General features: G+C 45.8%; 1 protein-coding gene; it reads right to left on the minus strand.

The window, feature by feature from the left end:
• Positions 1-22,342: 22,342 nt before the first annotated feature.
• Positions 22,343-24,252, minus strand: GSTUM_00010064001 (uncharacterized protein; the record flags this gene model as incomplete). XM_002841043.2 has 3 exons in its annotated part: positions 22,343-23,747; positions 23,845-24,002; positions 24,116-24,252. 2 exons carry the CDS (start codon positions 24,250-24,252, stop codon positions 23,921-23,923), a joined length of 219 nt encoding a protein of 72 aa, XP_002841089.1. The 3' UTR covers positions 22,343-23,747; positions 23,845-23,920.
• Positions 24,253-24,563: the final 311 nt, after the last annotated feature.

Genomic DNA, 24,563 nt, shown 5'->3' on the forward strand with positions numbered 1-24,563 from the left:
CAGAGCATCCCTGTCCTACTATCTACACTCAAGAACATTGTTCTGGTTGGCATCGGTGCTGATCGTATCCTCGGCCGTGCAGCGGGGGATGTGACTTCGTGGGGGTGGTGGTCGACGGTTCCAACTCAGGAGACTTGTTGTCGAGGGAACCCGCTTCAAAGGGCTCACCCCTCGCGAGTTCGGTCTTCCCCGGCCCCAGGTCAAGTACACCGCTACTGTCTCCTGCCACTCCTTATACAATTACTAATGGAGGGACAGCCTGGGCGTGGGGACTCAATCACTATGGCTGGTGCGGGATGTGCGGTCCCCGGCATACTAGAGAAGACAGTGTCGTGATTCTCGTTTCCACTGTCGTCTAAGACCTTAAAGGGTCACAAGGTTGTTCAAATATCGACTGGAGAACATCACTCGGCCACCGCGATTAAGGACGGTGAGCTTCTAGTTTAGGGCTGTCTCGACAGTGGACAACTCGGTTTAGACCCAGAAACCCTCCCGGCCGAGGATATTGTCAGTGACACATCTGGCAAGCCTGACCACACATGTGGTCCTCAGTATCAGGCTCCCCTTCATTGGCTGCAGCACATGCTATAATACCGCCATCTCAGGGGACGGGCGGGCATGCTCATCGGGCTTCAGCAGCAGGACCGAACAGGCCTCGGCCCTGACGCCGAGAACGAGATTATATTCCTGACAGAACTCGAAAACGCAGGCACCAGAGGTATTAAGATGGTTTTCTCTGATGATGGAGGCCAGTTTCCTGTCCTTCCTGGGATCCCTCTGGAACATACCAATGGCGCCGTATAGGTCATATGCAAATGTCGAGTTTCGAGGAGAATGTTCGTGGGGCGCCATGGTTGGTTGGTTGGTTGGTTGACGAGGGAAGTAGGGTGAGACGAGAAGGCTATGCGATGGACAATCCGTTCTGTATACAGCTGGGCTCTTGTAGTCAAAAAAAGAAAACAACTGGGTATATAAAAGAGCAAAACCTTAACCGCACCATACACTTCAAGCAGCAGAAACGAAATCTAGGAATTGCAGAATAGGAAGCGCTGGCTCAATCTACGATGAGAAGGGCAAGGCTAAAGACTGGGTACTCCTTCTACGGGGGCCGGGGCCAACTTCTAATAGACCAGTCGCATTATGCGGATACCAAATACCCGACGACCGGGTGATCTAGTGTGATACCGCCGATGTGAGTACTAAGGTGTGAGCATAAGCCTGTCGAACCTTGTCCGATTTTTCGAGATAACTATGTGTGTAACAACCTTTTTTTTTATGCAGCTGTTCGGCCGATCTACACTAAAAATTAGGTGAAGGAGAAGAGTCTATCAAACTCTCGCCGAGTGGCTAGAGGGAATACCTTTCCCTGAGTGGCCGAGTAGATACTCACCCAACCAGATGGGTTCGATAGATTTACCCTTGATACCTGGTACATGATGGCCATGCCTTAGATGTGCATGGTATTCAAATCCTGTGCATCCTAGATCTAAAACCACTGCCGGGTGTCAATAAATCGTGCACATTGTGGGCAACGAGAGCAAAACGGAACTACTGTACTCGCAAGTTGCAATGAGATATATTCAGCTAAATGAAAACACTGCTAGACCAGCATGCGTCCGGAGCAGTATTACCAGCCCATTAGAGTTGAAGAAAGTACTAGAGTGTGGTCAAACGGTTCAGAATAGGGAAGAAGACACAAGAAGCCACAAGAAAACTAGGAATGAAAATGACTATTGGTGTCTAAAGAATATACTCGTAAAGTAGATCATCACCTGATCCAAAACCTCACCAAACATCACCCGTACTCGAATTTCACCCTAGAGGACCTACAGGTATAGGGGATTGTGTCCTTCCCATATTTGAACTAGGACGTACCTGTATAAGTTAAATTACCGACCACAGCGGACAGCCCGTCCGGTCCCGCCCGGAAGACGGACGGACCGGACTTCTCCGTGCAATAATATCAACCTTATCTCTCATATACCCGCCCAGGCCAGAAGGTCAACTATTCCCGAAACTGATACCATGTAAGTTAGTACCATTCACAACGGAGGTATAAGCCTCTGCCCACTTTTTATTTTCTTTATATACCCCACTTATATCTTATGTTAACCTAATTTCCCGATTCAAACTGCCTGCCCAGTTCCCCCATCTCACCGCAAGCAATACGATGCTACTCCCATAATATTTTGTTTTGTTCCTATGGGGTTTTCTCCCTTATACGTCATTCCCTTTTGGTTCCACTGGTATTCAGTTTTTCTCGCATTTGAATGTTGATTTGCTGGTAAGGTGCTAACCGTGCCAAGGTTCCCGCCACTTCGAAAGACGCTAGGCGATCTTCGAAGATTGACGGCACTCCTACGGAGTGCCGGACAGTTCAACAAGATGGACAGCTCAACGGAACTATACTAAGGCTACCACCTTTCTTCACCACAACAACTCCCGGTTCCACCACGCCTCGCTATGTCTGCCGAAGCTTACTCCACAATTGAAGCCCGAATGCAAGAAGCAATTGAGGCGCCCAATGGAGAAGGAAACCAGAAAGTGGCTGCCATTGCACAGGGGTTCAATGTCCCTAAAGAACGCCGGCACGCATGATGGAATGGTCGGCAATCTCGTCAAGAACGAGTTTCACCAAATAGGAAACTGAGTGAAGCCCAAGAGATGGGCTTATGTCAGTATCTTAATAGATTGGATAAGATAGGAATTCCACCACGATACTATCTCATCAGAAAATATACAAACTCAATCCTCCTCCGCTCACATTCAGATGCTGCAACTCCACTACCAAGTGTTAGTGAGAAATGGACACGTCGGTTCCTCTCCCGACATCCCAAATACAAGATCCGAAAACAGAAATCTATAATATGAGGTGGATCGAAAAAGGGCTCATCATAGCGATTATCTGCGTAATTGGTATCTTCAATATAAGAAAGTGACTGAAGAAAAGGAAATTTTGGATATCGATTGCTATAATATTGATGAAACAGGATGTAGGATTAGGATTGTAAGGGACTAGTGGGCTGTAACTCGAGAGCCAACACATCCAATGTATATAGCCAGTTTGAGTTATTGCGAGTTAGTAACTGTAATTGAAACCATTAGCAGTAATTGTGGAGTACTTTCCCCCATAGTTATTGCTCCCGGCATACTTCATATGGAAAATTGGTATTCGCAGACAGATCTGCCTGGTGATGTCTTGGTTGGGGTTTCGGAAACTGGATATCCAAACGATATGCATGCCATGGACTGGCTTCACCATTTCAAAAAGTGCTCCCGTCGCTGGCAACTTGGAGCTTGGATATTGCTTCTCCTCGATGGACATGATTCATACTGTACAAGAGAGTTTATACAGTTTTGTGATGATCACAAGATTTTACTCTTTTGTTTTCCTCCTCATTGTACCCATTTATTACAGCCACTTGATGTGGTTGTATTTTAGCCTTATAAACATTACCAAGCAGAGGCTGTTGATTCTGCTACACGAAGTGGGTGTTCCGAGTTCGACAAGGTCAAATTTTTGAATGCACTCAACTCTATCCGTTCTCTTACATTCAAGCCTAGAACAATTCGCTCCACCTTCCAAAAGACTGGATTGATTTCTTTCACTCCTGATATTGTAGTGGAGAAGCTTATCGAGCAGGAATTCTATGATACTCAAACTCCATCCACACTTTCGCAACAGGTGGAACTCCTACCTGCAACTTACCAAACAGTTTGGACTCTTAAAATTCATGCAGATAGTCTTCTATCAAACCTTGGCAAACTCTCACCATCGACAAGCAAGAGTCTACCAATTGTCATTAAGGGCAGACTTGTACAGGCACATATGACGCAGCAGGCACTTGACAATCTTACGCAAACAAAAGCCGCTGAACTTGCTTGTGCTACATGACAGAAATAGAGCCGAAGGTCTCTTCAGAAGGGCAGGACTATGAATGTTGATGAGGCAAGGGCAATGGTGCGGCAGAAAAAGCAGGACAGCATTTAAAAGCAGGTTCAGCAGGCACAGTGCACACTTGATGTGGTGACAAAAGCAGCAGAAAAGAAGGTCAAGAAACCATTGAAGGAAATTTCTAAGCAAATGCGAGCAGCTGTGAGGGATCAGAATAAGAGGCAAAAGCTTCAGAAGGATTTGTTTCGTAAAGTAGGGCGTTCTGTGGTTGACAATTTCAATAATTCTACCCATGTATAATAAAGATTCTGTTGAGCTGTCCATCTCATTGAACTGTCCGGCACTCCGTAGAAGTGCCTTCAATCTTCGAAGGTCGCCTAGCGTCTTTCGAAGTGGCGGGAACCCTGGCACGGTTATGCTTTCCACTATTTTGTGTCTTAAGCTAGGGCCGTGGGGGTTAGTTCCCCCACCCTCGTATGCAGGAGAGGGAATTTTGGACGTCTTAGCGTGAGGTTCAACTTTTCCAGTTCTTACCCGGCAAGAACCAACCAGGGCCGCAACTTTCCCCTCCCGCCACAACACACGCAAGCAGTAGCAGCTTACGCCTCTACCCTCAGCTAACCTTTCAACCCCTCGCCAACACCACCTTACACCTTCTCCTCCGACATGTCTTCTCCTACGACTCGAGCGACTAGTATGGCGGCGGAAAAGGTTTTTTAAACCATCCGTGACGCAATCAAGTCTGGTAAGCCCGAAGTACTCCAGTTTGCCAATCTCGATTTAGCCGTCTCCAATTTGGTACTCGATAGCCTCTTCGACCATGTCAATAGTCACCTTGAAGAACACAGTTTCCGGTAAAACCCCTCGTGACATGCTATGACCTTTTGCTAATGCGCATTAGCGTCCACTTCTCAGCCCTAGACCACCCTCTAACGGTGGTCATGCCCAACCTCCTGCATGAGGCTGCGGGCGCGTGGCTAATTGAGCAATACCCACGGTGGAGGGTGGCAAACCTCATCAATAGTGAGGCTGGTAGAGCAATAATGAAGCCGGTATCCCCAAGTAAGTGCACCGGATTACTGTCGCCAATAGGAGCGCTGAGTTACTAGGGATTGACAATTTTATTGGACCTCATGCGAATACCGTGAAAGAGCCAGACTTCTCATTCCTTCCAGTTGGTCCTGGTAGGGTGGCAAGAGATTTTCCCTCTGTCGTTCTAGAGGTCGGTTGGTCTAGCACTGGAGTCCAGTTGACCAATGCCCGTCGTATTTGGCACGACGGGTCTGGAGGCCGAGTGATGGTGGTCATCTTGATAAAGCTGAATATAAATGATCAGATTCGTGTAACACTGGAAATCTCACATGCCATTCCTGGTACTCCATTCACAGTCTCCACTGTGGTACTTTTGTCCTTTTTATTCTCTAACCCTTGCGTGCCTGTCATTTGCTAATATAGAGAAGGCTGTATTTCCGAATCCTGGTCCTGGACAACAAGATCCAACTCTTACCATCGTGGAGTTGTTTGGCGGACAATGTCCACCAAACCATGACCCCCAGACCGTGCTTCCCCTCGAACTTGAGATCTTGCGCGAGAATCTAGAGACCGCCATTATCCACTATGGAAGCCATCCCGCTTGACCTTTCAACCTAGGTGGGATTTGGATGCGATGAGAATTATAAAGTTATGAGAAAGGGGATTGTTGACTTCACGTGCGCTGGAAGCTTGTACGGAGGAGGTCAGTATCTTCAAGTTCCTTTTTGGCAGGTTGGGGGAATATCATAGTGTAAGACATTCAACGTACCCAGGCACAGGGGCCCTCAGAGTCAATTCATTTCACATTCGGGATATCTGGCTCACGGGATTACCTAGGCTCATCACTCGTAAATAAGTAGCATTATATATTTCGCAATTGCTTAGGTTTTTTCAGTAAAAAAAAATGCCAAAGTATAGCACGGTACTCATTACTTTTTGCGTCAACTGGTACTTGTATCATGCGCGTGTGGTACCACACTTTCAATCGAGAAATTGTAGACAAAGCTACAATATGATAGATCTCCGTCTCGCAAGAGTGCCACAGTGGAACCCTAAAAACTCTCCAACGAACGAATGGGAGAGGCCAGCTGGGAAAACAAGTCACCAAGACCGGGGGTCCAAACTCAAGGACCAGTCACAGAATCTCGACAGCAGGGGATAGACGATTGGAAAAGGTGTTATATTTTAGCAGAAATGAGATCCAAGGATGCAAGAGATTTAAGGTGATATTCCCACCCAGCCCTAAAAAATAAAAATAAAATAAGGCCAATCTGCAGCGGCGGATCCTTGCATTGAGGTAACCATCCACCAAACTGCTCACGAACTGACTGCCTTGCGAACATCGGAAGCGGAGGAGGGGGGGGTTAGAGGTATCCCTAATGCGCAGAAACCCACTAGCACTTCTGAAGGGTTAACAGCACGGATGAGTTGTAAGCTGTACGAAGTACCTGTGCTGTAAAGGCCGTTTCCATATCGGTCAACTAGTCGGCTTAAGGTGATCGGTGTACGAACCGCACCCTCCGCGATTCAGTCGCCCGGAGATGACGCATTACAACAAGCCATTTGTACCGGTTCTCGGGAACGGAGGGGGAGAGATTGAGGTTCAAGTTGACACAAGGGACGCATACATCTGCTGAGATAGCTAGGCCGAATGAAAAGGAAAGTACTATATGCTACTTCTTTTAGGTCTAACGTGCTCATTAAGTGCTTACCTTTACCCTTTAATGTCAGGATGTCCCCAGCCAGGAGCTGTGCGCAATACGAGTAAAGAAGCTTCCCACCCGCAGCCTTGAAAATCTGGGCGAACTAAATTTACCATGCAATGCTGGCGAAGTCAAGAAGCTTAAAAAAAATTGAAGAAATAACTATTTACCGAATTCCTCACACCTTGCCCTGCAAGCCCGGGTAAAGCCCGCCCGCCCGGTATCATACATATTCCGGCCCTGATAATCATAAGATATTTTGGCTCTTATATAAACCGTTCCGACGCAAACCTCTCTTCAGCTTTTTCTCTTTTTTCTTTGCTCCTCGCCCCATGCTATTTCTCCTCCTCGACCAATTTACCACAACCAAAGCCATAAATCTTTGCGAACTACAACCAAAAAACCTAAACCAACTCAAAGTAGGTTTAGCGAACTTTATGATACACTACCCACAGTACGTCAGTCCAGAGCCTTTGGTGTGGCGCTTACCTAATCGGGGCGCTAACCCATAGCGGATGAAGGACCGCTGGGTGGGTAGGGTATATTGGTCTATACTCGAGTACCGTAAAAACTCAAATAGAAGAAACATGTGCTTTGGAGTAGTTTTAAAGTTAGTCATGCCAAGAAGCTAGGATAATTACGTCAATACAAATTACGAAGTAAGAGACATATAAATTCTAAAAATAAACGTTTCTTTTTTTCCAGTCAGTATCACCAATGATATATTCTCCATCAAGTTCATCATGCTCAACCCCCAACTTGGGAGCTTGATCTTGTTCCTCCTCACCATTCTCATCCTCCTCAACCATCCCACTAGTTACCATTGCCCCATCTGCCCAGTCCTTGATCCCATCAACAAACAGGGAAGTGTCAAGACCCTTGATGGAGATTTCACAATCTCAACTTCCATCTATAGGGAGTGAGAGGCCAACTGCTGTGAACGCCTGTTCAACAATATGGGTCTGGTTCGTTGTGAACTTTTCCCACGCCTCACCGACAGCCCAGGTACAAAGAACCCTTCTCCTCCCCACCATACTTCCCCACAGTCGACCTCCCTCTACTAACACCGCTCTTCTTCAACCTCTATCTCATCAACCTTTTCTTTGAGAACCTTCTATAAGTAAAGGAGAGTTAGTAACAGTATTGATGAGTACCCCCTTCTCTTTGATTTTCATATAAAGTATTAGCGATACTAGCCTTTAAAATATCTTTATAGGGCCGATTAATAGATATGTCGAGGGGCTGAATCATGCTGGTACAGCCCCCTGGTATCACACTTAAGATGATATTGTAGGCTCGTATAGTATCCAAAACTTCATCAGTTTTGTAACCACCAAACATGTTGAGAGCCATGAGAGTTAGCCAGCCACTGAGTACAGGTATAACCTGCTCATCAAGCCATTCAAAAATATTTGCTGAATTAGCATAGGCTTTGGAGTTGAACTTAACCACAACCTGGGGGTCATATAGTGCCTTTTCAGCCACGATTGTTCGCCCTACTTCCAAACAATGAAAAAACACAAGAGGTTTGACCCGAAGGACTGCATTAGCAAAGATGGTAAGTTGAATTGTTGCCTGTCCTTTTTCCCAACCAGACTGCTGACTTCCTTGTACCCAAATTGTTTTCTTGCCCTGCTGATTATAGGTTCGACCGCTAAGGTATTCGAATGGCAGGGGAGTTTGGTCTATATTACAGATATTGCTCAATCTGTAATGACCAACCTCCCCAGGGGTATCGGGAAGAGTAGATGGATTTTGTGGTCATAGTTGTGAGTTTCTCCAATTAAACTTCATCCAGTTTACTAATGCTTCAATATAATTGATAGGTAGCTGACTGGCCTTATTAGTTATTACACGTAGAGTAATCTTATGCCAAGATAAAAAACTCCAAAACCAGATATTTGAAAAGCGAAATTGGCTAGCTATTATATTGGAATAGGTTTCAGTATATAAGCATTTCGCATTCTGGTGAAACCAACGCTGTCGTACAACCTTGTCTTCTGCTCGACATTGGCAAAAACATTCGTATAATTTTCGCTTCATATCAACCCATTTCCTTCTCCTTCCTCCCCCCTCTATTCTATGAGAACTTGCTGATATCTCTAAATAGCTACCTACCTTTTCCTCCTGCTGCCATCTTCCAAGATTCCCAAACAGGATCTTAAATCATTCAGCCGCCTCCCGCATGATAGGCTCTCAAAAATTACTGGGTAGACAGGAAATTGAAGCTGCTTGCAGCCAAGACAGGACTTGCAGCTTGTAGTTGATAGTATAGGACTTGCAGCAGTTCTGTACTTTCAAAGGAGCTGTCCGAGGTCTTTTGCTCACTAGCTGCTGCTTTAGTCCTCGCTTTTGTCACTGTAGGGTATAAAGCCTGCTGGCCGGAAGCTCTGGAAGCACAACTGTAATCTTAGAATAGGCACTACCTTTACTTCACTAGCTTTGGCACACCATTTTGTTTATTATTGTATTTAAGTATTTGATTTAGGAAGTATGCTGCTTGTAATTGATTACAATGTAGAAGTAGTTCAGTATTTTCTTTATTTATATTATTATTTATTTACACTTTTTATGACTCTTATAATATTTATTAATCTTATCGGCTATTAACAATATCATGACTCTGAAAGCGATGAGTTGAGGTTGAATTTGAAGGTTAAAGCATATGTCTTAAACTAGTCATAACTTGACAGCTTACAACTTTGCCCCATTTTCTAGGGGTTGAGCTTAATTCAACCCGTTAGCACATGTTTCTTCTATTTGAGTTTTTACGGTGCCGGTATAGGAGTGCTAGTACTTACTTGACAAATGCTAAAACCTGCACCACTACCCAGTCAAGGTTTAAATGAGAAACCTTTTGAAGCTATCCATCCTCCCTCCCTCTCGCCTCATCTCTCACCCCCCATCTCCATTCTCATTCCCCTGAATATGTTAAACACAGCCTACATATCAGATCTTACCAGGTTAAATACAACTATCATGACTGACCTCCTGTATTTGCTATCCCTAGAAAGGTGTCAGATTTAGCTAGTATTAACGACATACACGTCCGCCTCCACCTCGTCCAATGTGGCTACTACGATCCACTGCTATTGACAAATGGCAGAGTTATAGCAACAGGATAAGGCAAATGTAACCGGTACGAGTACTCAGTTCTTAGTTTTATTTTATGTTTTGTTTTAAGTATCGCTTTGATACTTGGTTTGTTTTAACTATCATTTGATACTTAGTTTTACTTTATGTTTTGTTTTAAGTATCGCTTTGATACTTGGTTTGTTTTATGTATCATTTGATACTTAGTTTTATTTTATGTTTTGTTTTAAGTATCGCTTTGATACTTAATTAGTTTTACCAAAGTGTATCAATTGATACTTTTGATAAGTTTCGTTCATGCTAGATATGAACAGATCTGTGTATTTAAAGACCGCTTGTTTCTATGACAGAAAAGGCAGAGTTCGACAGATAGTATTTCAATATACTTGGTTGAATGGTTACTTCTTTGTTCCTCTGTACACCCTCAAAGCCTCCTTTAGTTCTCAGCTCTCACCTCCTCTCTGGAAGAGTAGGCCACCTGCTAACTATCGTATCTATTACCGATAACGTGATTAGTACCAGGTGAACACGTTACAGTAAAGACTTGGACAGTAGTACCGTATTATTTTCTGTTATCCGAAAATCCGCTAAGACAGGGGGTTATTTAGGGTTGGGCAGTGCATTGAGTCTGAAATGGGCTCCTACAATTCTCTCAGTCAACATAGTAATCAAGGGGCGGGGTTTAGGTATTTACAACAATGTGGCTGAGTGTGTAGTAATCACTGATTTGCAAGGGTTCAGATGGTGATCAAACAGGAGTGCTTGTCACGAACGTGGCTTAGCGAGGAAAGGGTTTTTCACGTGACACATGGTTATGAGTCACATGTATGTTATTGTTTCACGCATATGACCCATTCGGGTTATAGGATTAGTTATGTGTGGGATTTGTGATGCTTTCGCACATGGCTCAAGTATGAGTCATGGGACATGTGCCTGACCAGTGTGCCTTACGGGTAAGCCTTGTGCATATGATTTATGTTTCGCACATGACCTCATTATGATGTCATGGGTTTCGTGCATATGACTCAGTCGAGTCATATGACTTGTTTATTGCGTTATGATTGGTTTATGAGTTTCGCACATAATCTCGCTAGGAGATCATGGGTTTTGAGCATGTGATCACTTTGCTCACATGACTAGTTTGTTGTGATTTAGTTTCGCACATGTGACCACTTTAGGTCACATGACTACAGGCGGGAAGAATACTATAAAAGGAGGCCGATGCAGTCGAGGAAGATAGGTTCTTCACGCTTTGTTCTAAGTACTTTTCCTACTTATTACTTTAACGAACATAAAACACCTTTACAATCTTTATCTTTATTGCACCCTTATCAGTATGCCAAGAAGTGCTCGTCACGAAGACGAGTTAGAGAAAGCTTACGATAGGCATTCCCGATAGAAGACAAAGGTCTTGTACTATCGGTAACGTAGGGTGAGACCTAGAGCTATCGTAGGACAAGGAAAGAAGGCGACAGAACCAATAAGTATCGTTCCCCGTCACCAAGAACTAACTATACAGAGAGGGATCGTTACAGTGCTGGGGAGAGTAAAGGGTCCATTTCAGACTCCGTGCACCATCCAACCTTGAGTAATGCCCGGTCTTGGCGGATTTCTGGATAACAGAAAAAAATACAGTATTGTACAGTCGTGTCCGTAAAGTCTTCATACCCTGGCATGGCAACAGTGTTGTCCTCCATCCCTATAACAACTACCTCTACCATAACCCCCCCACATACCCAAAGAGCCAGAGAAGACCAAAATATGGAAATATATACCCTGTATAAACATACTGATATGGGGTATGATAAAACCTCTAAGGTTATGGGTATCTCTAAGGCAACTGTTCAATCACTAGTCAAAAGAGCTGAATCAAGAGATGGAAATACCCATGATGCCCCCAGATCTGGAAGACCAACACCAATTACCAGGTAAAAAGAAAGTTAGTGGAGTCCATTATCGATGCCAAGCCTCATTTAGCGTTAAAGGACATTACCAAAAAAGCGAATATTGGTCTGGGAAAGACATCTGTGGATAAGATCATATCAGAAGCTGGTTTTAAGCTTCTGATACGCAGAAAAAAACCTTTTTAGAGGAAAGGACAGAAGGAGAAGAGAATGGAGCTTGCTAGGAGAAGGAGGAATTGGAGGGGTGCATGAAATTGGTTTGTTTTTGTGGATGAAGCCACCATTATCTATGATCCACATCCTACTGGCAGGAAAGTCAGAGTTAGACCTGGTGAAGAGCAGGAAGAAAAAAACTTGAAGCCTTGCTTTAAGTCTGGGAGGACTAGAAGTGGGGTCTATGCTGCAATGATGAAGGGTGGTAGGACTGAGTGAATTCTTGTGAGGAAGAGGGGAGAGGAAGAAAGGACCAGCAAAAGAGACAGACTTAGCCTCAATTCCTACCAATTGTAACGATCCCTACTTGGATAGTGAGTTCTTGGCGACAGGAAACAATACTTCTCTTCTCCTTCTATTTCTTTCCTTAGTCTTACGATAGCACTAGGCCTCTGCCTACGTTACCAATAGTACAAGACCTCTGTCTTCTATCGAGAATGCCTATTGTACGCTTTCTCCAACTCTATTTCATGACGAACCTTGCTTGGTGTAATGATAACATTGCGATAAAGATAAAGATCATAAGGTGTTTTATATTCGTTAAATTAATAAGTAGGAAAAGTACTTAGAAGTCAATCTAATTTGATTTAAACTCGTACCGCCAACACTGGCATACCACGAGCCCCTGTCAGCACAGGGATACCGCTAACTGGTATACTACTAATCCTAAGCTAACTAAGTCTACAGTCCCGCACCTACCATTCCTGAGTCATGCCCACATGGAAACTAATTCCAAGACCATCAAACAACCCAGCACCCGCCCCGGTTCAAGTCCGCAGCACCCCCCCTCTGGTATGAAGCCAACTAGCACTAAGCGTAGCTGAAGCCAAGCAAAAGACCGACCCAACGAGGTTCCTCATCCAACAAAATATAAAATCACTACCACCCGGTCTGAACACCGTCCCGCAAAACCTCCACCATAGTAGAAAACTAACAAAATCAAAACAAATATAAACTACAGGCAACAAAATGGCAGAGAGGAGGTGACCAATATATCCACCTCTCGCATCTGCATGCCAGGCCGTCGACCCTATAAATCCACTTTGCCAAGTACCTCCAAAGAGCATAATGGTAAGGAGGACCTGTACCCGCTACCTGTACCCCAAAACAAAACTCATAAATATAAGAAATACATGGAGGTGGTGACAGACCTAAACAGTCAGTGGGGCCTATCTTCCACCCGTGGTGCCCTGCCCCTGCCAGCCATGCCCATTGTCAAAACCAAAGAAACCAAACAAATCCCGCAAAACCCAGCATGCAAGATCCAACCAAGTCCTAGCAGGTGGTCGCAATCCACTATCCGCACAGGTGGCCATCAACCATCTGGGTCGTCAAGGAGCTTTGCAGCACTCTGCAGCTTCATCCAACAGCCCCATCAGGCCGGAAACACTTAATTAGACATCGTCCAACCTGACAGATGCCTGACTTGTACTTGCAAGTGCCTCTCCCCTCCCAATCAGCCCCCCCCAAGCCCCACACCCCAGGCACCACAGAGCCCATCCAGCCCCCTCAGCCCCTCAGACAGATCAACCATCCGACAGCTACAGGACACCTATACCTAACCCCATCAGGCAGCCACTGGTCTTGGCCACGCCAACAGAGCCACAATCCTCGACTCCATATAGCTGAGGAGAGCCCACCAGCCTCACCCGGGAGCCACAGAGGAGGCAGTACCAATACCCGAAGGCACCAGCACCAGCCACGCCATCCAACTCAGCCAAACTGAAGTCCAACCAAGCCGGGAAAAGGTAAGCAGAGCCAGCCAAAGCCAGCCCCACAGGTCCCGCAACAAGCACGGACCGAACGACCGGCAAGAGGCATGCCCAACTGACATGACAAGAAGGGGGAGGGCGAAGGAACAGAAGTAGACAAACAGAAGCTTGGCCCCACGTGCAATGGGTGAAGCCGCCAACTACAGACCACAACCGAACCACCTAAACGTACAGACAACGCGAGTTCCTGGCAGCCAATCGCCCCACACCACCACAGGTAGCAATGAAAAACCACACCAGGGGGTAAGATTTTTCAGGGTCAAAGCCATCCCCACCGTAGCGAGGAGGAGACACCTGGCTGAACCACTGTATATGCCGCAAGGATAAAACTTCCAAGGGAATGGTGATAAACAATATCGTAGGATTCCGACCGTAAAAACATGTAGTAATGAGTAGGGGGGGGCCGGCGAGGCCCCCTCCCCAGTGGATTGATGCGGCCGGTACGACACAGTGATACTTGGAAAAGTCAACAGTCTAACCCAAGGGCATTTTGTATTGCGAGAACTAAGGACTCCGTTAAAACCCAAAAAAACATGAGCTGGGCCAAAGAACAACACGGGTGATCCCTCCAAACACAATATTCAATCCCCACAATTGAACACAAAACCTGCGAGTAGACGATAGACAGGAAGCCGTAGACATTTTACAGAAAGGGGCTCGTATGTGACCATGATGAATTGCTCGAAGTGACAGCATCGTGAGCAACTATCAAGCGACGAAACAAGAAGCAAACAAGTAGTCCACCATACAACACCTAACAGACCTCAACACCAAAGATCCCAGGAACTACTGAGCGAACTCAGATATCTCCCCCAAAATCCAAGGCATCAAGGCCTATCATGATGGTGAAAGAAACGCTTGGAGCGAAGCGATGGCAAGGATGAGGAAAAGTACTTAGAAATCAATCTAATTTTATTTAAACTCGTACTGCCAACACTGGCATACGACGAGCCCCAGGGCCGGGCCCCCACGTTGTCGTATCCCAGATACCACTAACTACAAACTAACTAAACCTCCAACCCCATACCTCAAACATGCCCGCGCCATGCCCTAACACGAACACTAAGTACAAAAACCATCATCGGTAAAGAAAATCCTCCTCAGCCCAGCCAATCCGCCAGCCAGGTTACCCGTAAAAAATACAAAAGATCCACTACTGCCACCTAAATATGACCCAGCGATAACCCCCTCCACAATAAAAACCCTCCTGAATGCCCCCACTCAATGATCTCGGGACATCCCCGCCAACCGCCAGGCACCCACACCCAATCCCAAACAAAAGAACCACCCAAAGCCGAAGCGCGTAAACCCAACAGGAAAACCGACTTCCAGGGTGAGGGCTCCCTAACTGAGGGGGTACGAACCATCGTAGAGAATCCAGGGTGCACCACACTGGCAGCGCAGTCCAACAACCTCGACGGAAGCAGCCACAACGAGAGAGTCCCCAAGCCGCCAGCACCTGACGGAACATACCCAAGTATTCAACTCATCCTCCAACTCCATGGCCCGCTCCGCAGGCGGCGAACCCACCGCAGACTCTGTTGCAGCCGGTTTGCGATAGTGAACCGGCGTAGGCGATGACCCTTCCGAGTCAGGAACAAGTGGCACAGGTGAGGTCTGACCTTGCTTGACCTGGTGCTTCTTGTTTCTCTTCCTCTTCCCACCCCCAGGCACAGGTCTAGCAACAGGAGTGGACGGGCCACCCTCATCACCAGCCACCACTACAGGAGGGGCGCCACTAGAGGTGCTTCTCCGACCAGCCACGGGCTCAGCCACAGAGGACTCAGGCACCTGCCCCTCCAAAGGGGGTGATACTACCGCAGCTGGTGTCACTACACCAGGATCCACCCTATCCACACCAGGAGCAAGTGCCTCCTCCAATCCTGATGAATCAGGAATAGGACCACCCACACCACCATCCAGAACAATAGCTGCAGGGGGGGCAGGGATAACCACCAGCACAACATTCTTCCCAGGGAGCTCCTCCGCTTGACCCTGAAAACTCTCAGGGTCTAGCCCACCCCCTCCAACCGAGACCACCGTAGTAACCGAAGGGACCGAGGGGACAGGTGAAGAGGGGATAACCGTAGGAGCTTCAGCCGCCAAAATCGTGACCAAACCACGAACTGTATTGCATTCAGAGGCCAGGGCAGCCGACAAGGTAGATATCTCCTTTTCAGCACGATAAAATCGCCGAGAAAGTACAAAGATGTGATGCCGAAGGCGTGAGACTTCAGCCTCCAGGGCGAGGTTCTTCTCAATGGCACGAGACAGAACCACTGACAAATGTAAAGCGGACAAGGCAGAAGGGACAGAGGCTTACTTAGCCATTGCGACCATGAGGAGGCGATGTAAATGAACAAACGTAAAGATAGGTACAAGGAAGAAAGAACTTCCAGCAATCGTAGGGGAGGGATTAACGACGATGTCCCCAAAAGGTGATCGAAGTTAAAGACTTGTAGCCTATTGTGAGATAGAAATCAAGGGCTCTGATTGGACCGACACCAAACCTTCACATTCCGACATGGAGTGAAAGAAGGAGGAAAAGTACTTAGAACAAAGAGTAAAGAACCTATTATCCTTGGCCGCATTGGTCTCTTTATATAGTGTTATTCCTGCCTATAGTCATGTGACCCAAAGTGGTCACATGTGCGAAACCAAATCATAAAAAACTAGTCATGTGACCAAGATGGTCACATGCTCAAAACCAATGACCTCATAGCGAGATCATGTGCAAAAACTCATATGCCACTCATAACACAATAAATGTAACTCGTATAGGTACTCTTTGTTTTATGTTTTGTTTTAAGTATCACTTTGATACTTGGTTTGTTTTAAGTATTATTTGATACTTGGTGTTGTTTTATATTTTGTTTTAAGTATCACTTTGATACTTGATTTGGTTTAAGTATTGTGTGATACTTGGTTTTATTTTATGTTTTGTTTTATCTATAACTTTGATACTGGATTTTGTTTTATGTCTTGAGTATCGCTTGATACTTAATTAGTTTTACCAAAGTGTATCGATTGCTACCTTTGATTAGTTTTGATTCATGCTCGATATGAACAGATTTGTGTATTTAAAGACTGCCTGATTCCATGATGGAAAAGGCAGACTTCCATAGACAGTATTTCAATATACTTGGTTGAATGGTTACTTCTTTTTTCCTCAGTACACCCTCAAAGCCTCCTTTAGTTCTCAGCTCTCACCTCCTCTCTGAAAGAGCAGGCCACCTGCCAACTATCGTTTCTATTACCGATAATGTGATTAGCACCTTGTGGACATGTTACAATAAACAAATCATATGACTCGACTGAGTCATATAGGTGAAACCCATGACCTCATAATGAGGTCATGTGCGAAACATAAATCATATGCCCATGGCATACCTGTAAGGCGCACTCGCAAGGCAGACTCGTCAGGCGCACTGTTAGAAATACCAGAACCCGATACCTAGGAACTACCCTAAGTAGGGTAACCCCACTTGGAATTAGAATCTCTGGTCTCCAACACCCCCCTCCAGCTCCCTTATGGGGCCACACGTCATCATATATATCAATCTCAGTCACGTCCTGTGACCATATTACCACAACATCGAAGGTGTTAGAATAATACCATATAGGTCGCCGCCGTCTGTCCGACCGGATCCTGTTAGCAGGATATATGTGAGGGGACCTTCGGCTAGGTCTGAGAAGTGGAATAGAGTGACTCTGTCAACCTCTCAGAGACTTACTTGGCTTCAAAGACATGACACCTATGGCATGGGCTGTAGGTAATGGGACAATTTCGCACAAAGAGATGGTATCAAATGGTAAAGGATCTCTACTAGAGACCAATACATTTACATCCACCAGAAGAGTCTAGAACTCCAAAGGACACTACCAAAGAAGCCAACAAACTTCATGGAGTGTTACAACTGGGTTTCAGACCACGTCGTAGCCATGGGGTAATTCTCAATACTACAATAGTTACTGAAACCTACTATCCAGAGAGCAACCAAGAGTTGCCGACCAAGGGATTAATTACCAATCTGGTGGAATAGCTTCCTGCGAGTCAATAGGAAGTCATCCAGAAAAAATCTATCAGTTGGGTAGGGAGTTACAAAGGATTGGAGTCAGATGACCTACGATGGTTGTAATGATGACCACCTTTGCAGATATAGCCGTGTATACAACTGATCATTTTATCAATGGCGAAGACAATTGGAGCCAACTCAGTTTGACTTAAGAACTAAGCCATAAGTCTAAAGACTCTGCTAATTGGGATATTACTATTGGAGACAATACGTTTCCTAAAAAGAAATATCGTAATTTCTGAAAAGGCTGTGATGGTTTTCAGGCTCCACAGGTGTTCGCACCTTGGAAGAAAACTCGACGTTGTGAATTACGATTAAAGAAGTACATAGTTGTATGATAAATAGATGTAGTCTACGAACACTCAGATGTGGAATATAAATATCGAAGTGCCTCCCAAGCTTTAGACATCATCAAGTAATTGAGAAGAGACCTTAACAATATAATATTGTTTTTACGATTCTACCCTACTTTACCTACTTTACTTCGCTCCTAGTAGCTATAAACAAAACGAGCCAAGTCCAAGCCTTCTGGCATGGTGGTGAGGAAAACAGAAAATTGCAGTCAGACTGTGGTTATCAAAAATTGCCTTGGCCACCCAACTCACCAGATCTCAATCCTATTGAGAACACTTGGGCTCTGCTCAAAAGAGTTCTCAGAAATCAATTCTCCAGGTTGGATAGGAGGCCTCACAGTGCTGCTGAATTATTTCAGGCAGCAAAGGAGGAATGGGATTTAATTTCCCAAGAGAAGTTGGATTGGTGGATAGATAGGATACCTGAGAGAATACAGGCTGTACTAGATGCAGATGGTGGTCATACAAAGTGGTAATAATATTTTCTTGGGGCTTATTAGTTCTATTCATATACTTTTCTTAATTGAATTGTTTGAATTTTTTTTCAATTTTCCTCGGAGAGGTGTTGTGGTTGTGTAGTTGCGCTGCTGGGGTATGAAGACTTTACAGACATGACTGTACAAGGGGGGGGAAGAAAGTAATGCGACACCCGTGCAATACAAATTCCCATACGGAAACAATATCAATAACATTTAGTACTACCATTTTCCACAACCACATTCAATAAATAAAATAAGTAAAGGAGATAAAATTAAAAAATGCTTAGTATTTCCTTAAAGTAAAATAAAAAGAAAATCATAAATCAATAATGAGTTTGGTGCCCTTTTCTTCTAATAACCTCTCTGACCTGCTTTGGCATACTTCTGCACAGATCCATAAACCTCCCATTAGGAATAGCTTTCCATGCTTCCTCCACAGCTCTGATTAGCTCTTTCTTGCTTGCAACTCTTCCATACCTTTTCCTCAAGTAAGTTTCCATATCTCCCCAAATATTTTCAATTAAGTTCAGATCTGTTGACTGTGGTGGCCAGAGCAATATATCCACTCTATTCCTTTTTCTACACTTTGTAAAATATCTGTGATTAAACCAGTAGTTAGATTTTATTCTTAAGTAAGTATTTCTATATCAAAAAACAGAAAATACAATAATTATAAGAAGGTAGAACCTACCCTTTATACCCTGGTACACCATCTTCAACAACCCTAGTCCAACCAAATCTCTCACAACACTCATACCAGAAAGGAATTAAAACTGGATCCAGAATATACTTAGTATACTTATAAGAATCCACTTTAACCTTTCCTGGTACTACCACTAGCTTTGACCTCAAATCCCTACAAAAGGCTCCCCATACCATAACTGTCTCCCTTCCTAACTCTCAGACCTCATCAATTCAATCCTGATCATATTCCTCAGAAGGTTCTCTTATTTCCCATCTTCTCTGCCCAAATCCAGCTGTAGAGAATGAGGTTTCATTAGTCCATATGATTCTGGACCAGTCTCTTAGTTTCCAAGCTCTTTTTCTCATACACCAACCAAATCTAATTGGTATATTTTTAGGGTGCAATCCTCCTCTAAAATATCTTTTAGTTATGTAAACACTTGAATCTTCATTAAAGTACTTACTTCTTGCGTGGTTTTCTTTTATTTAAATTAAGACTCTTAGCTGCCTTCCTAATTGTCCTGGATGATGCGTTTAATCCCTTCTCTTCTTTACTATTCTCCTAAGAGAGTCTTCTATTTCATTTATTTTCATTAATAAAACACTTTAGATCAAGTAGATCAGATTCCTGGATGATTGGAGGTCTTCCTGTTCGCTGGTAGTTGGAAGGACTACCTGTTTCCCGATACTGTTGATAGATGCGAGCACAGGTACTATGTTGAACATTAAGGCCTATTTTTTCCTCCAATTCGGTAGCTATCTTGCTGAAAGACCACTCCACTATTTCTCAGAGAGCAATAATACGGATCCAGTCATTACGCATAGTTTCCCGCTGGAAGCGCTGTCGCTTCTTTGTCAACAATCGCCACCGCTCAAGATTTCGTGCACTAATCTCTAAATCATTTAATTTTATTATTATTTCAACTTTATGTGTATATTCATTTTATTAACCTACTTACGCTCACTTCTGCGGGTTCCCTTTACCCTCATAGTGCTTTTCTGAAATGGTTTGGCAGGTGGTGGGGGATATAGTGAGTACTATAGTGATGGGGGTTGGGAGTAGAGTTGCGATCTTGTGGGAAGTGGTTGCTACTGTGTCGCACTACTTCTTTCCCCCCCCTCGTACAGTACTGTACACAACCGCACAATAGGACTTCTCAATAAGGTAGAAAGATCTCCGTCCCGCACTTCATTTAAAACCAAACTAACGGAAAAGACAGGAGGTATATATAACCAAAAAAACGAACACATCCTCCAACCCTTCTATCTTTCCACCGATCACCACACATATCCATTCTCTTCCTTTCCACGCACGTCTCCCGCTCTCCCATTCCGACTCCCGTACTAACATAAGAAATACATGCTTCTCAATGAACTCTTCCGCCTTCCTAGCCCCCGCGCGCCCTGCTCTCCTACAAAGGACTCTCCCACTACTTCCCAGCCTCCGCCTTCCTTCCAACCGCGTCCGTGCCCATGATATTTCCTCCAGCTACGAACGGATGACGACTTCCGTGCGATGGCTGCGAGCCTACAGGCGACAAAAGTAATGATAACGGGGACGGGGACGGGAACGGCAGCGATACCAACACGCGAGAGCGCAGGAGCGGGCGACAGCTCACAAGCAGGCGGCAAAGAATATCGTACGAGCGGCCGATAGCGTGCGTGCGGACGGGCAATAGCGATACAAACGAGTGGGCGATAGCGATTGTATGCCGAGCAGCATTTTCAACAACTACAACGCTCGGGTCAGGGTCTCCGGGGCTTCACGACAAGGAGAGTCGGGAATCAGCACAAATGCTGGTACGGTTTGGACTATGATGTGGGGTGGTTGCAGAGCCAAAGGGTTCGGGGAATGAATACTCGGGCGTCATGGTGAATACGGCTATTCTCGTAAAGGCCAGCTTTCTCTACACATCACTCAGGCGTTACGGAGCATGGTGGCAATGGAGGGTGGTTATAACAAACATATCGGCGAAGGATCCAGTGGGTAGTGCGATAAAATACATCTTCGCAATGGTGTGCTTTTCTGTCGTCTGCTTGTACCGATCCACCCGCCACCCATCTACACTCCTGCACACTGTCGTGAAAACTGATGATATTGTTTACCTGTAGTAGTGTTAGTTTGCAGTTCCGGCGCTGGTATACGTGACCCCGGTTTCAGAGGACAAAAATGTTTGCGCACCTGTACTAAGTTATTAGGGTTAATATTTGTTTCCTTGTTTCTTACGCCCAAGGGGAAATTCACTGGAAGTGGATTCTCTGGTTCGCGGCCTTCTGTCGCTGGCTACACTCGCTGGCTACACTAACGGCGGGATCTCTGGTGGGGAGGGCGAGGAGAAGGACGAAAGGTGTGGGGTCAAGAGGGGGGGAGGGGTGGATGTGCACTGAGCCGGTGGGAGCCCCGAAGCATGTAAGATGGACCAAGCAGCCGTCGGACTCGGTGCGATTCTGTAGTATATACCCCCCTCCCCTGTCACCCTGCACGCCATTCATTCCTCAGTTCCATTCTTTCCTCATGCCACTGAACGACCATATATCTCTGGCAATGTGGACCTACATACTCCTCACCAGAACGCAGTCGTCGGTGATACTGTTGACCTAAATGCTCAGCATCTGTTAGCCTACAATGACTGCCCCATCTGATGGCGGATGACCAATTTGCTCCTCTGTTTATGCGTCAGTGGGATGTCCGGTAACGGATGATGATGAGCGATACAAAACACAGAGCTGAGATCATCAAACTAAATTACAGTGCAGGTACAGTACAGGACACTTCGGCCACTACGAGTAAGGGACCAAAAGTGGAAAGCACCGGTAGTGGATTTAGTAGCCGTCGGACTCGGTGTGATTCTGTGGTATACACACCCCCCTCTCTCTCACCCTACACGCCATTCATTCACCAGTTCCATTTTTCCTTATTAACCTGATACAGGCTTTTCTGGCCTGGAACTACTGCAATCGCGGGCTACAGCGTTCCCGTCCGAAGACTTAGCCTGGCAGGACATGACATGGAGGAAACCACCAAGGATGCCTTTAGCTCTAACGACGAATATGCCCTCATTAATAAAGACCGGGATGAGGACGACGGTGACAGCAGATTCTCCCATCACGGGCGTTGTAGAAGTGTGACCAGTTACGATGGGGGTAAGATTATGAATTCAACTGGGATACAAAGGGATCGAGAGAAGAGATGAAACCCATGCTATCCATCAGACCAACAAGCAGCGAACAGATAAAAACAAGGCCAAAGGGTATGAGATGAGTTTAGGTGTACTTAGTTGGCCATAGGGAGATGTCCCTGTTTACGGATCTCTTGTCCAAATAAATAGCGAAGTCGTGTCAAAGACAACGGAAAAAGAGTCTGGGGATTCAGGCCAACGGGAGATCGGTCCCCAAAAAGCTCTTCCACCGTGATACATGGATCGTGAATAGGCTCAGAGGGGGGGGAAAGATTTCCTGCAGGATGAGGGGGTTGATTAGTAGGATGTAAGAGAGATAAAGATATGGTAGGGCAGGGAAGCGCATGCCAATGTATCCGGAACTATTGCGCCCTCCACAACCCGGCAGATGTTTAAAGTCGCCTTAATTTCATTGAATATATTCAGTGTTCCCAACCGTCCCGGGCAAGATGGGTAAGGACGGCAGGGCACGGCGTCCCTCCTTCCTGAAGACCGCCGCCCTGGGCGGTGACGCCCGGGCCCGGCAGTCTTAGTCCAAATGGGATCTTCCGGCTGTCATCTGAAGGCGTCATCTAGGGGGCCTGACCTTCAACCGCAGGGCCCGGCTGTCGTCCGTAGGGGCTGGCGATCATCTGCAGGGCCCGGCTGTCATCTGTAGGGCACGGTCGCCACCCGCAGGGCCCCATGGTCGACTGCCGGGTTGTGGGTCCTCCATGGAGTCCCTTCGGTATTTCGCACACTATTCCCTAATTGATGGTTATCTCGTAATATTAGCGGTTGTTTCACACTAGAGATGTATTTACAAAAGAATGAGCAGAATGTTTTAGTTTCAACACAGAAACGATGAATAAATAATGGTAGATTTTACGAAAGAATCTAAGTAACCTGATGTACCAGAATCATCCTATTCCAAGCTCTCCCTTTTCTTTTGACAAATTTGTCCGAATGGTTATCACATTACTTGCATGGTAGCAAACAGGATCCGTAAATTTTATTGTTGAAAACTTACCATATTCGGAATAAATCATATAAGAGAGATACCTGCAGGGCCCGGCCGGGCGTCCGGGGCAGAGCTTAGGACGGACCCCAGGACGGGCGTCCGTCCAGGGCAGGGTCCCGGGAACTGGCGTCCGTCCCGTCCGAAGCCAAGGACGGACGGACTGGACGCTTGGGAACACTGAATATATTCGGCTCGAATAATTTAAACATAGAACAACTTTCACTGCCCCACCAGACCCTTCGAACCACAATTGGCAGTCACGTTCTAGCTGGGCCTGCGACTCGCTCCACCCCGCTTCCAGGACGATAGTTGGAAACTTGGTTTTAACTCCATTAACGCGGGGGCTGTAGCAAAGGTCCGGTGTCTTTTTTGAGTTTGCAAAGGTACCAACAAAGTTATCATATGCTATTCAACATTAGTATAGACTAGGGAGTTCTATACGGCAGAGCAAAGTGACATACTACTTAAGGTATCGGATATCAAGACGAGAGTGTTTGGCGTAAGGAGGCCGTAGCCGATCCACAAGCCAAACTCAATTCACATCAAGGCGACCGCAGTTTCATGCAGGCGACTCGCCATGACAATACGAAGGTACCCGTCGGGGGCAATAAAGTTAATTCTATTAATAGTTAGTATACCCCTCCTCGTACTGGGCATATACAAGGCGTAGGGATAAAGTATCCGAACAGCCCTGTTCTGTAGGAAAAGTTTATCTCTGGCACTTGTACTCACCTCAAGCCAAGGGCAATTGGATCTTTCAGAGAGAGAAGGTTTTCGAGAATTTTGGCGGACACGGTTGGAGCAAGCCCCGAGAACGTAAGAAACTCGCAGGTGCGAGTTTCAAACGCCTTGTGGATTTGTGCAGCCATGGTGAGGTGGGTCCCTCCAGCGGTTGAAGTGATGGAAAAAAAGGTTGCCAGAGCAGCTTGCGTGGTTTATACAGATCTTACTCCGGGACAGTTACCAGGTAGCAACTGCTGCAGCTCTCCAATAACCCTAACCCCTACAGGCGGGATGCATGGGCGGGGCCGATAAGGATAACAGCCACCTGCCTTATCTAGGCGATCAATTTCTCCGTTTCTTCTTTTTGTTTTTTCTATTGTGATTGGAAATGCGTGATTATGCCTAACCTGGCTTAGCATTTGTCGGGTAGGTATCCCCTAGACTGCTGAAACATTCA

This window comes from Tuber melanosporum (genome assembly GCF_000151645.1).
Source record: "Tuber melanosporum whole genome shotgun sequence assembly, scaffold_66, strain Mel28".
Taxonomy (NCBI): domain Eukaryota; kingdom Fungi; phylum Ascomycota; class Pezizomycetes; order Pezizales; family Tuberaceae; genus Tuber; species Tuber melanosporum.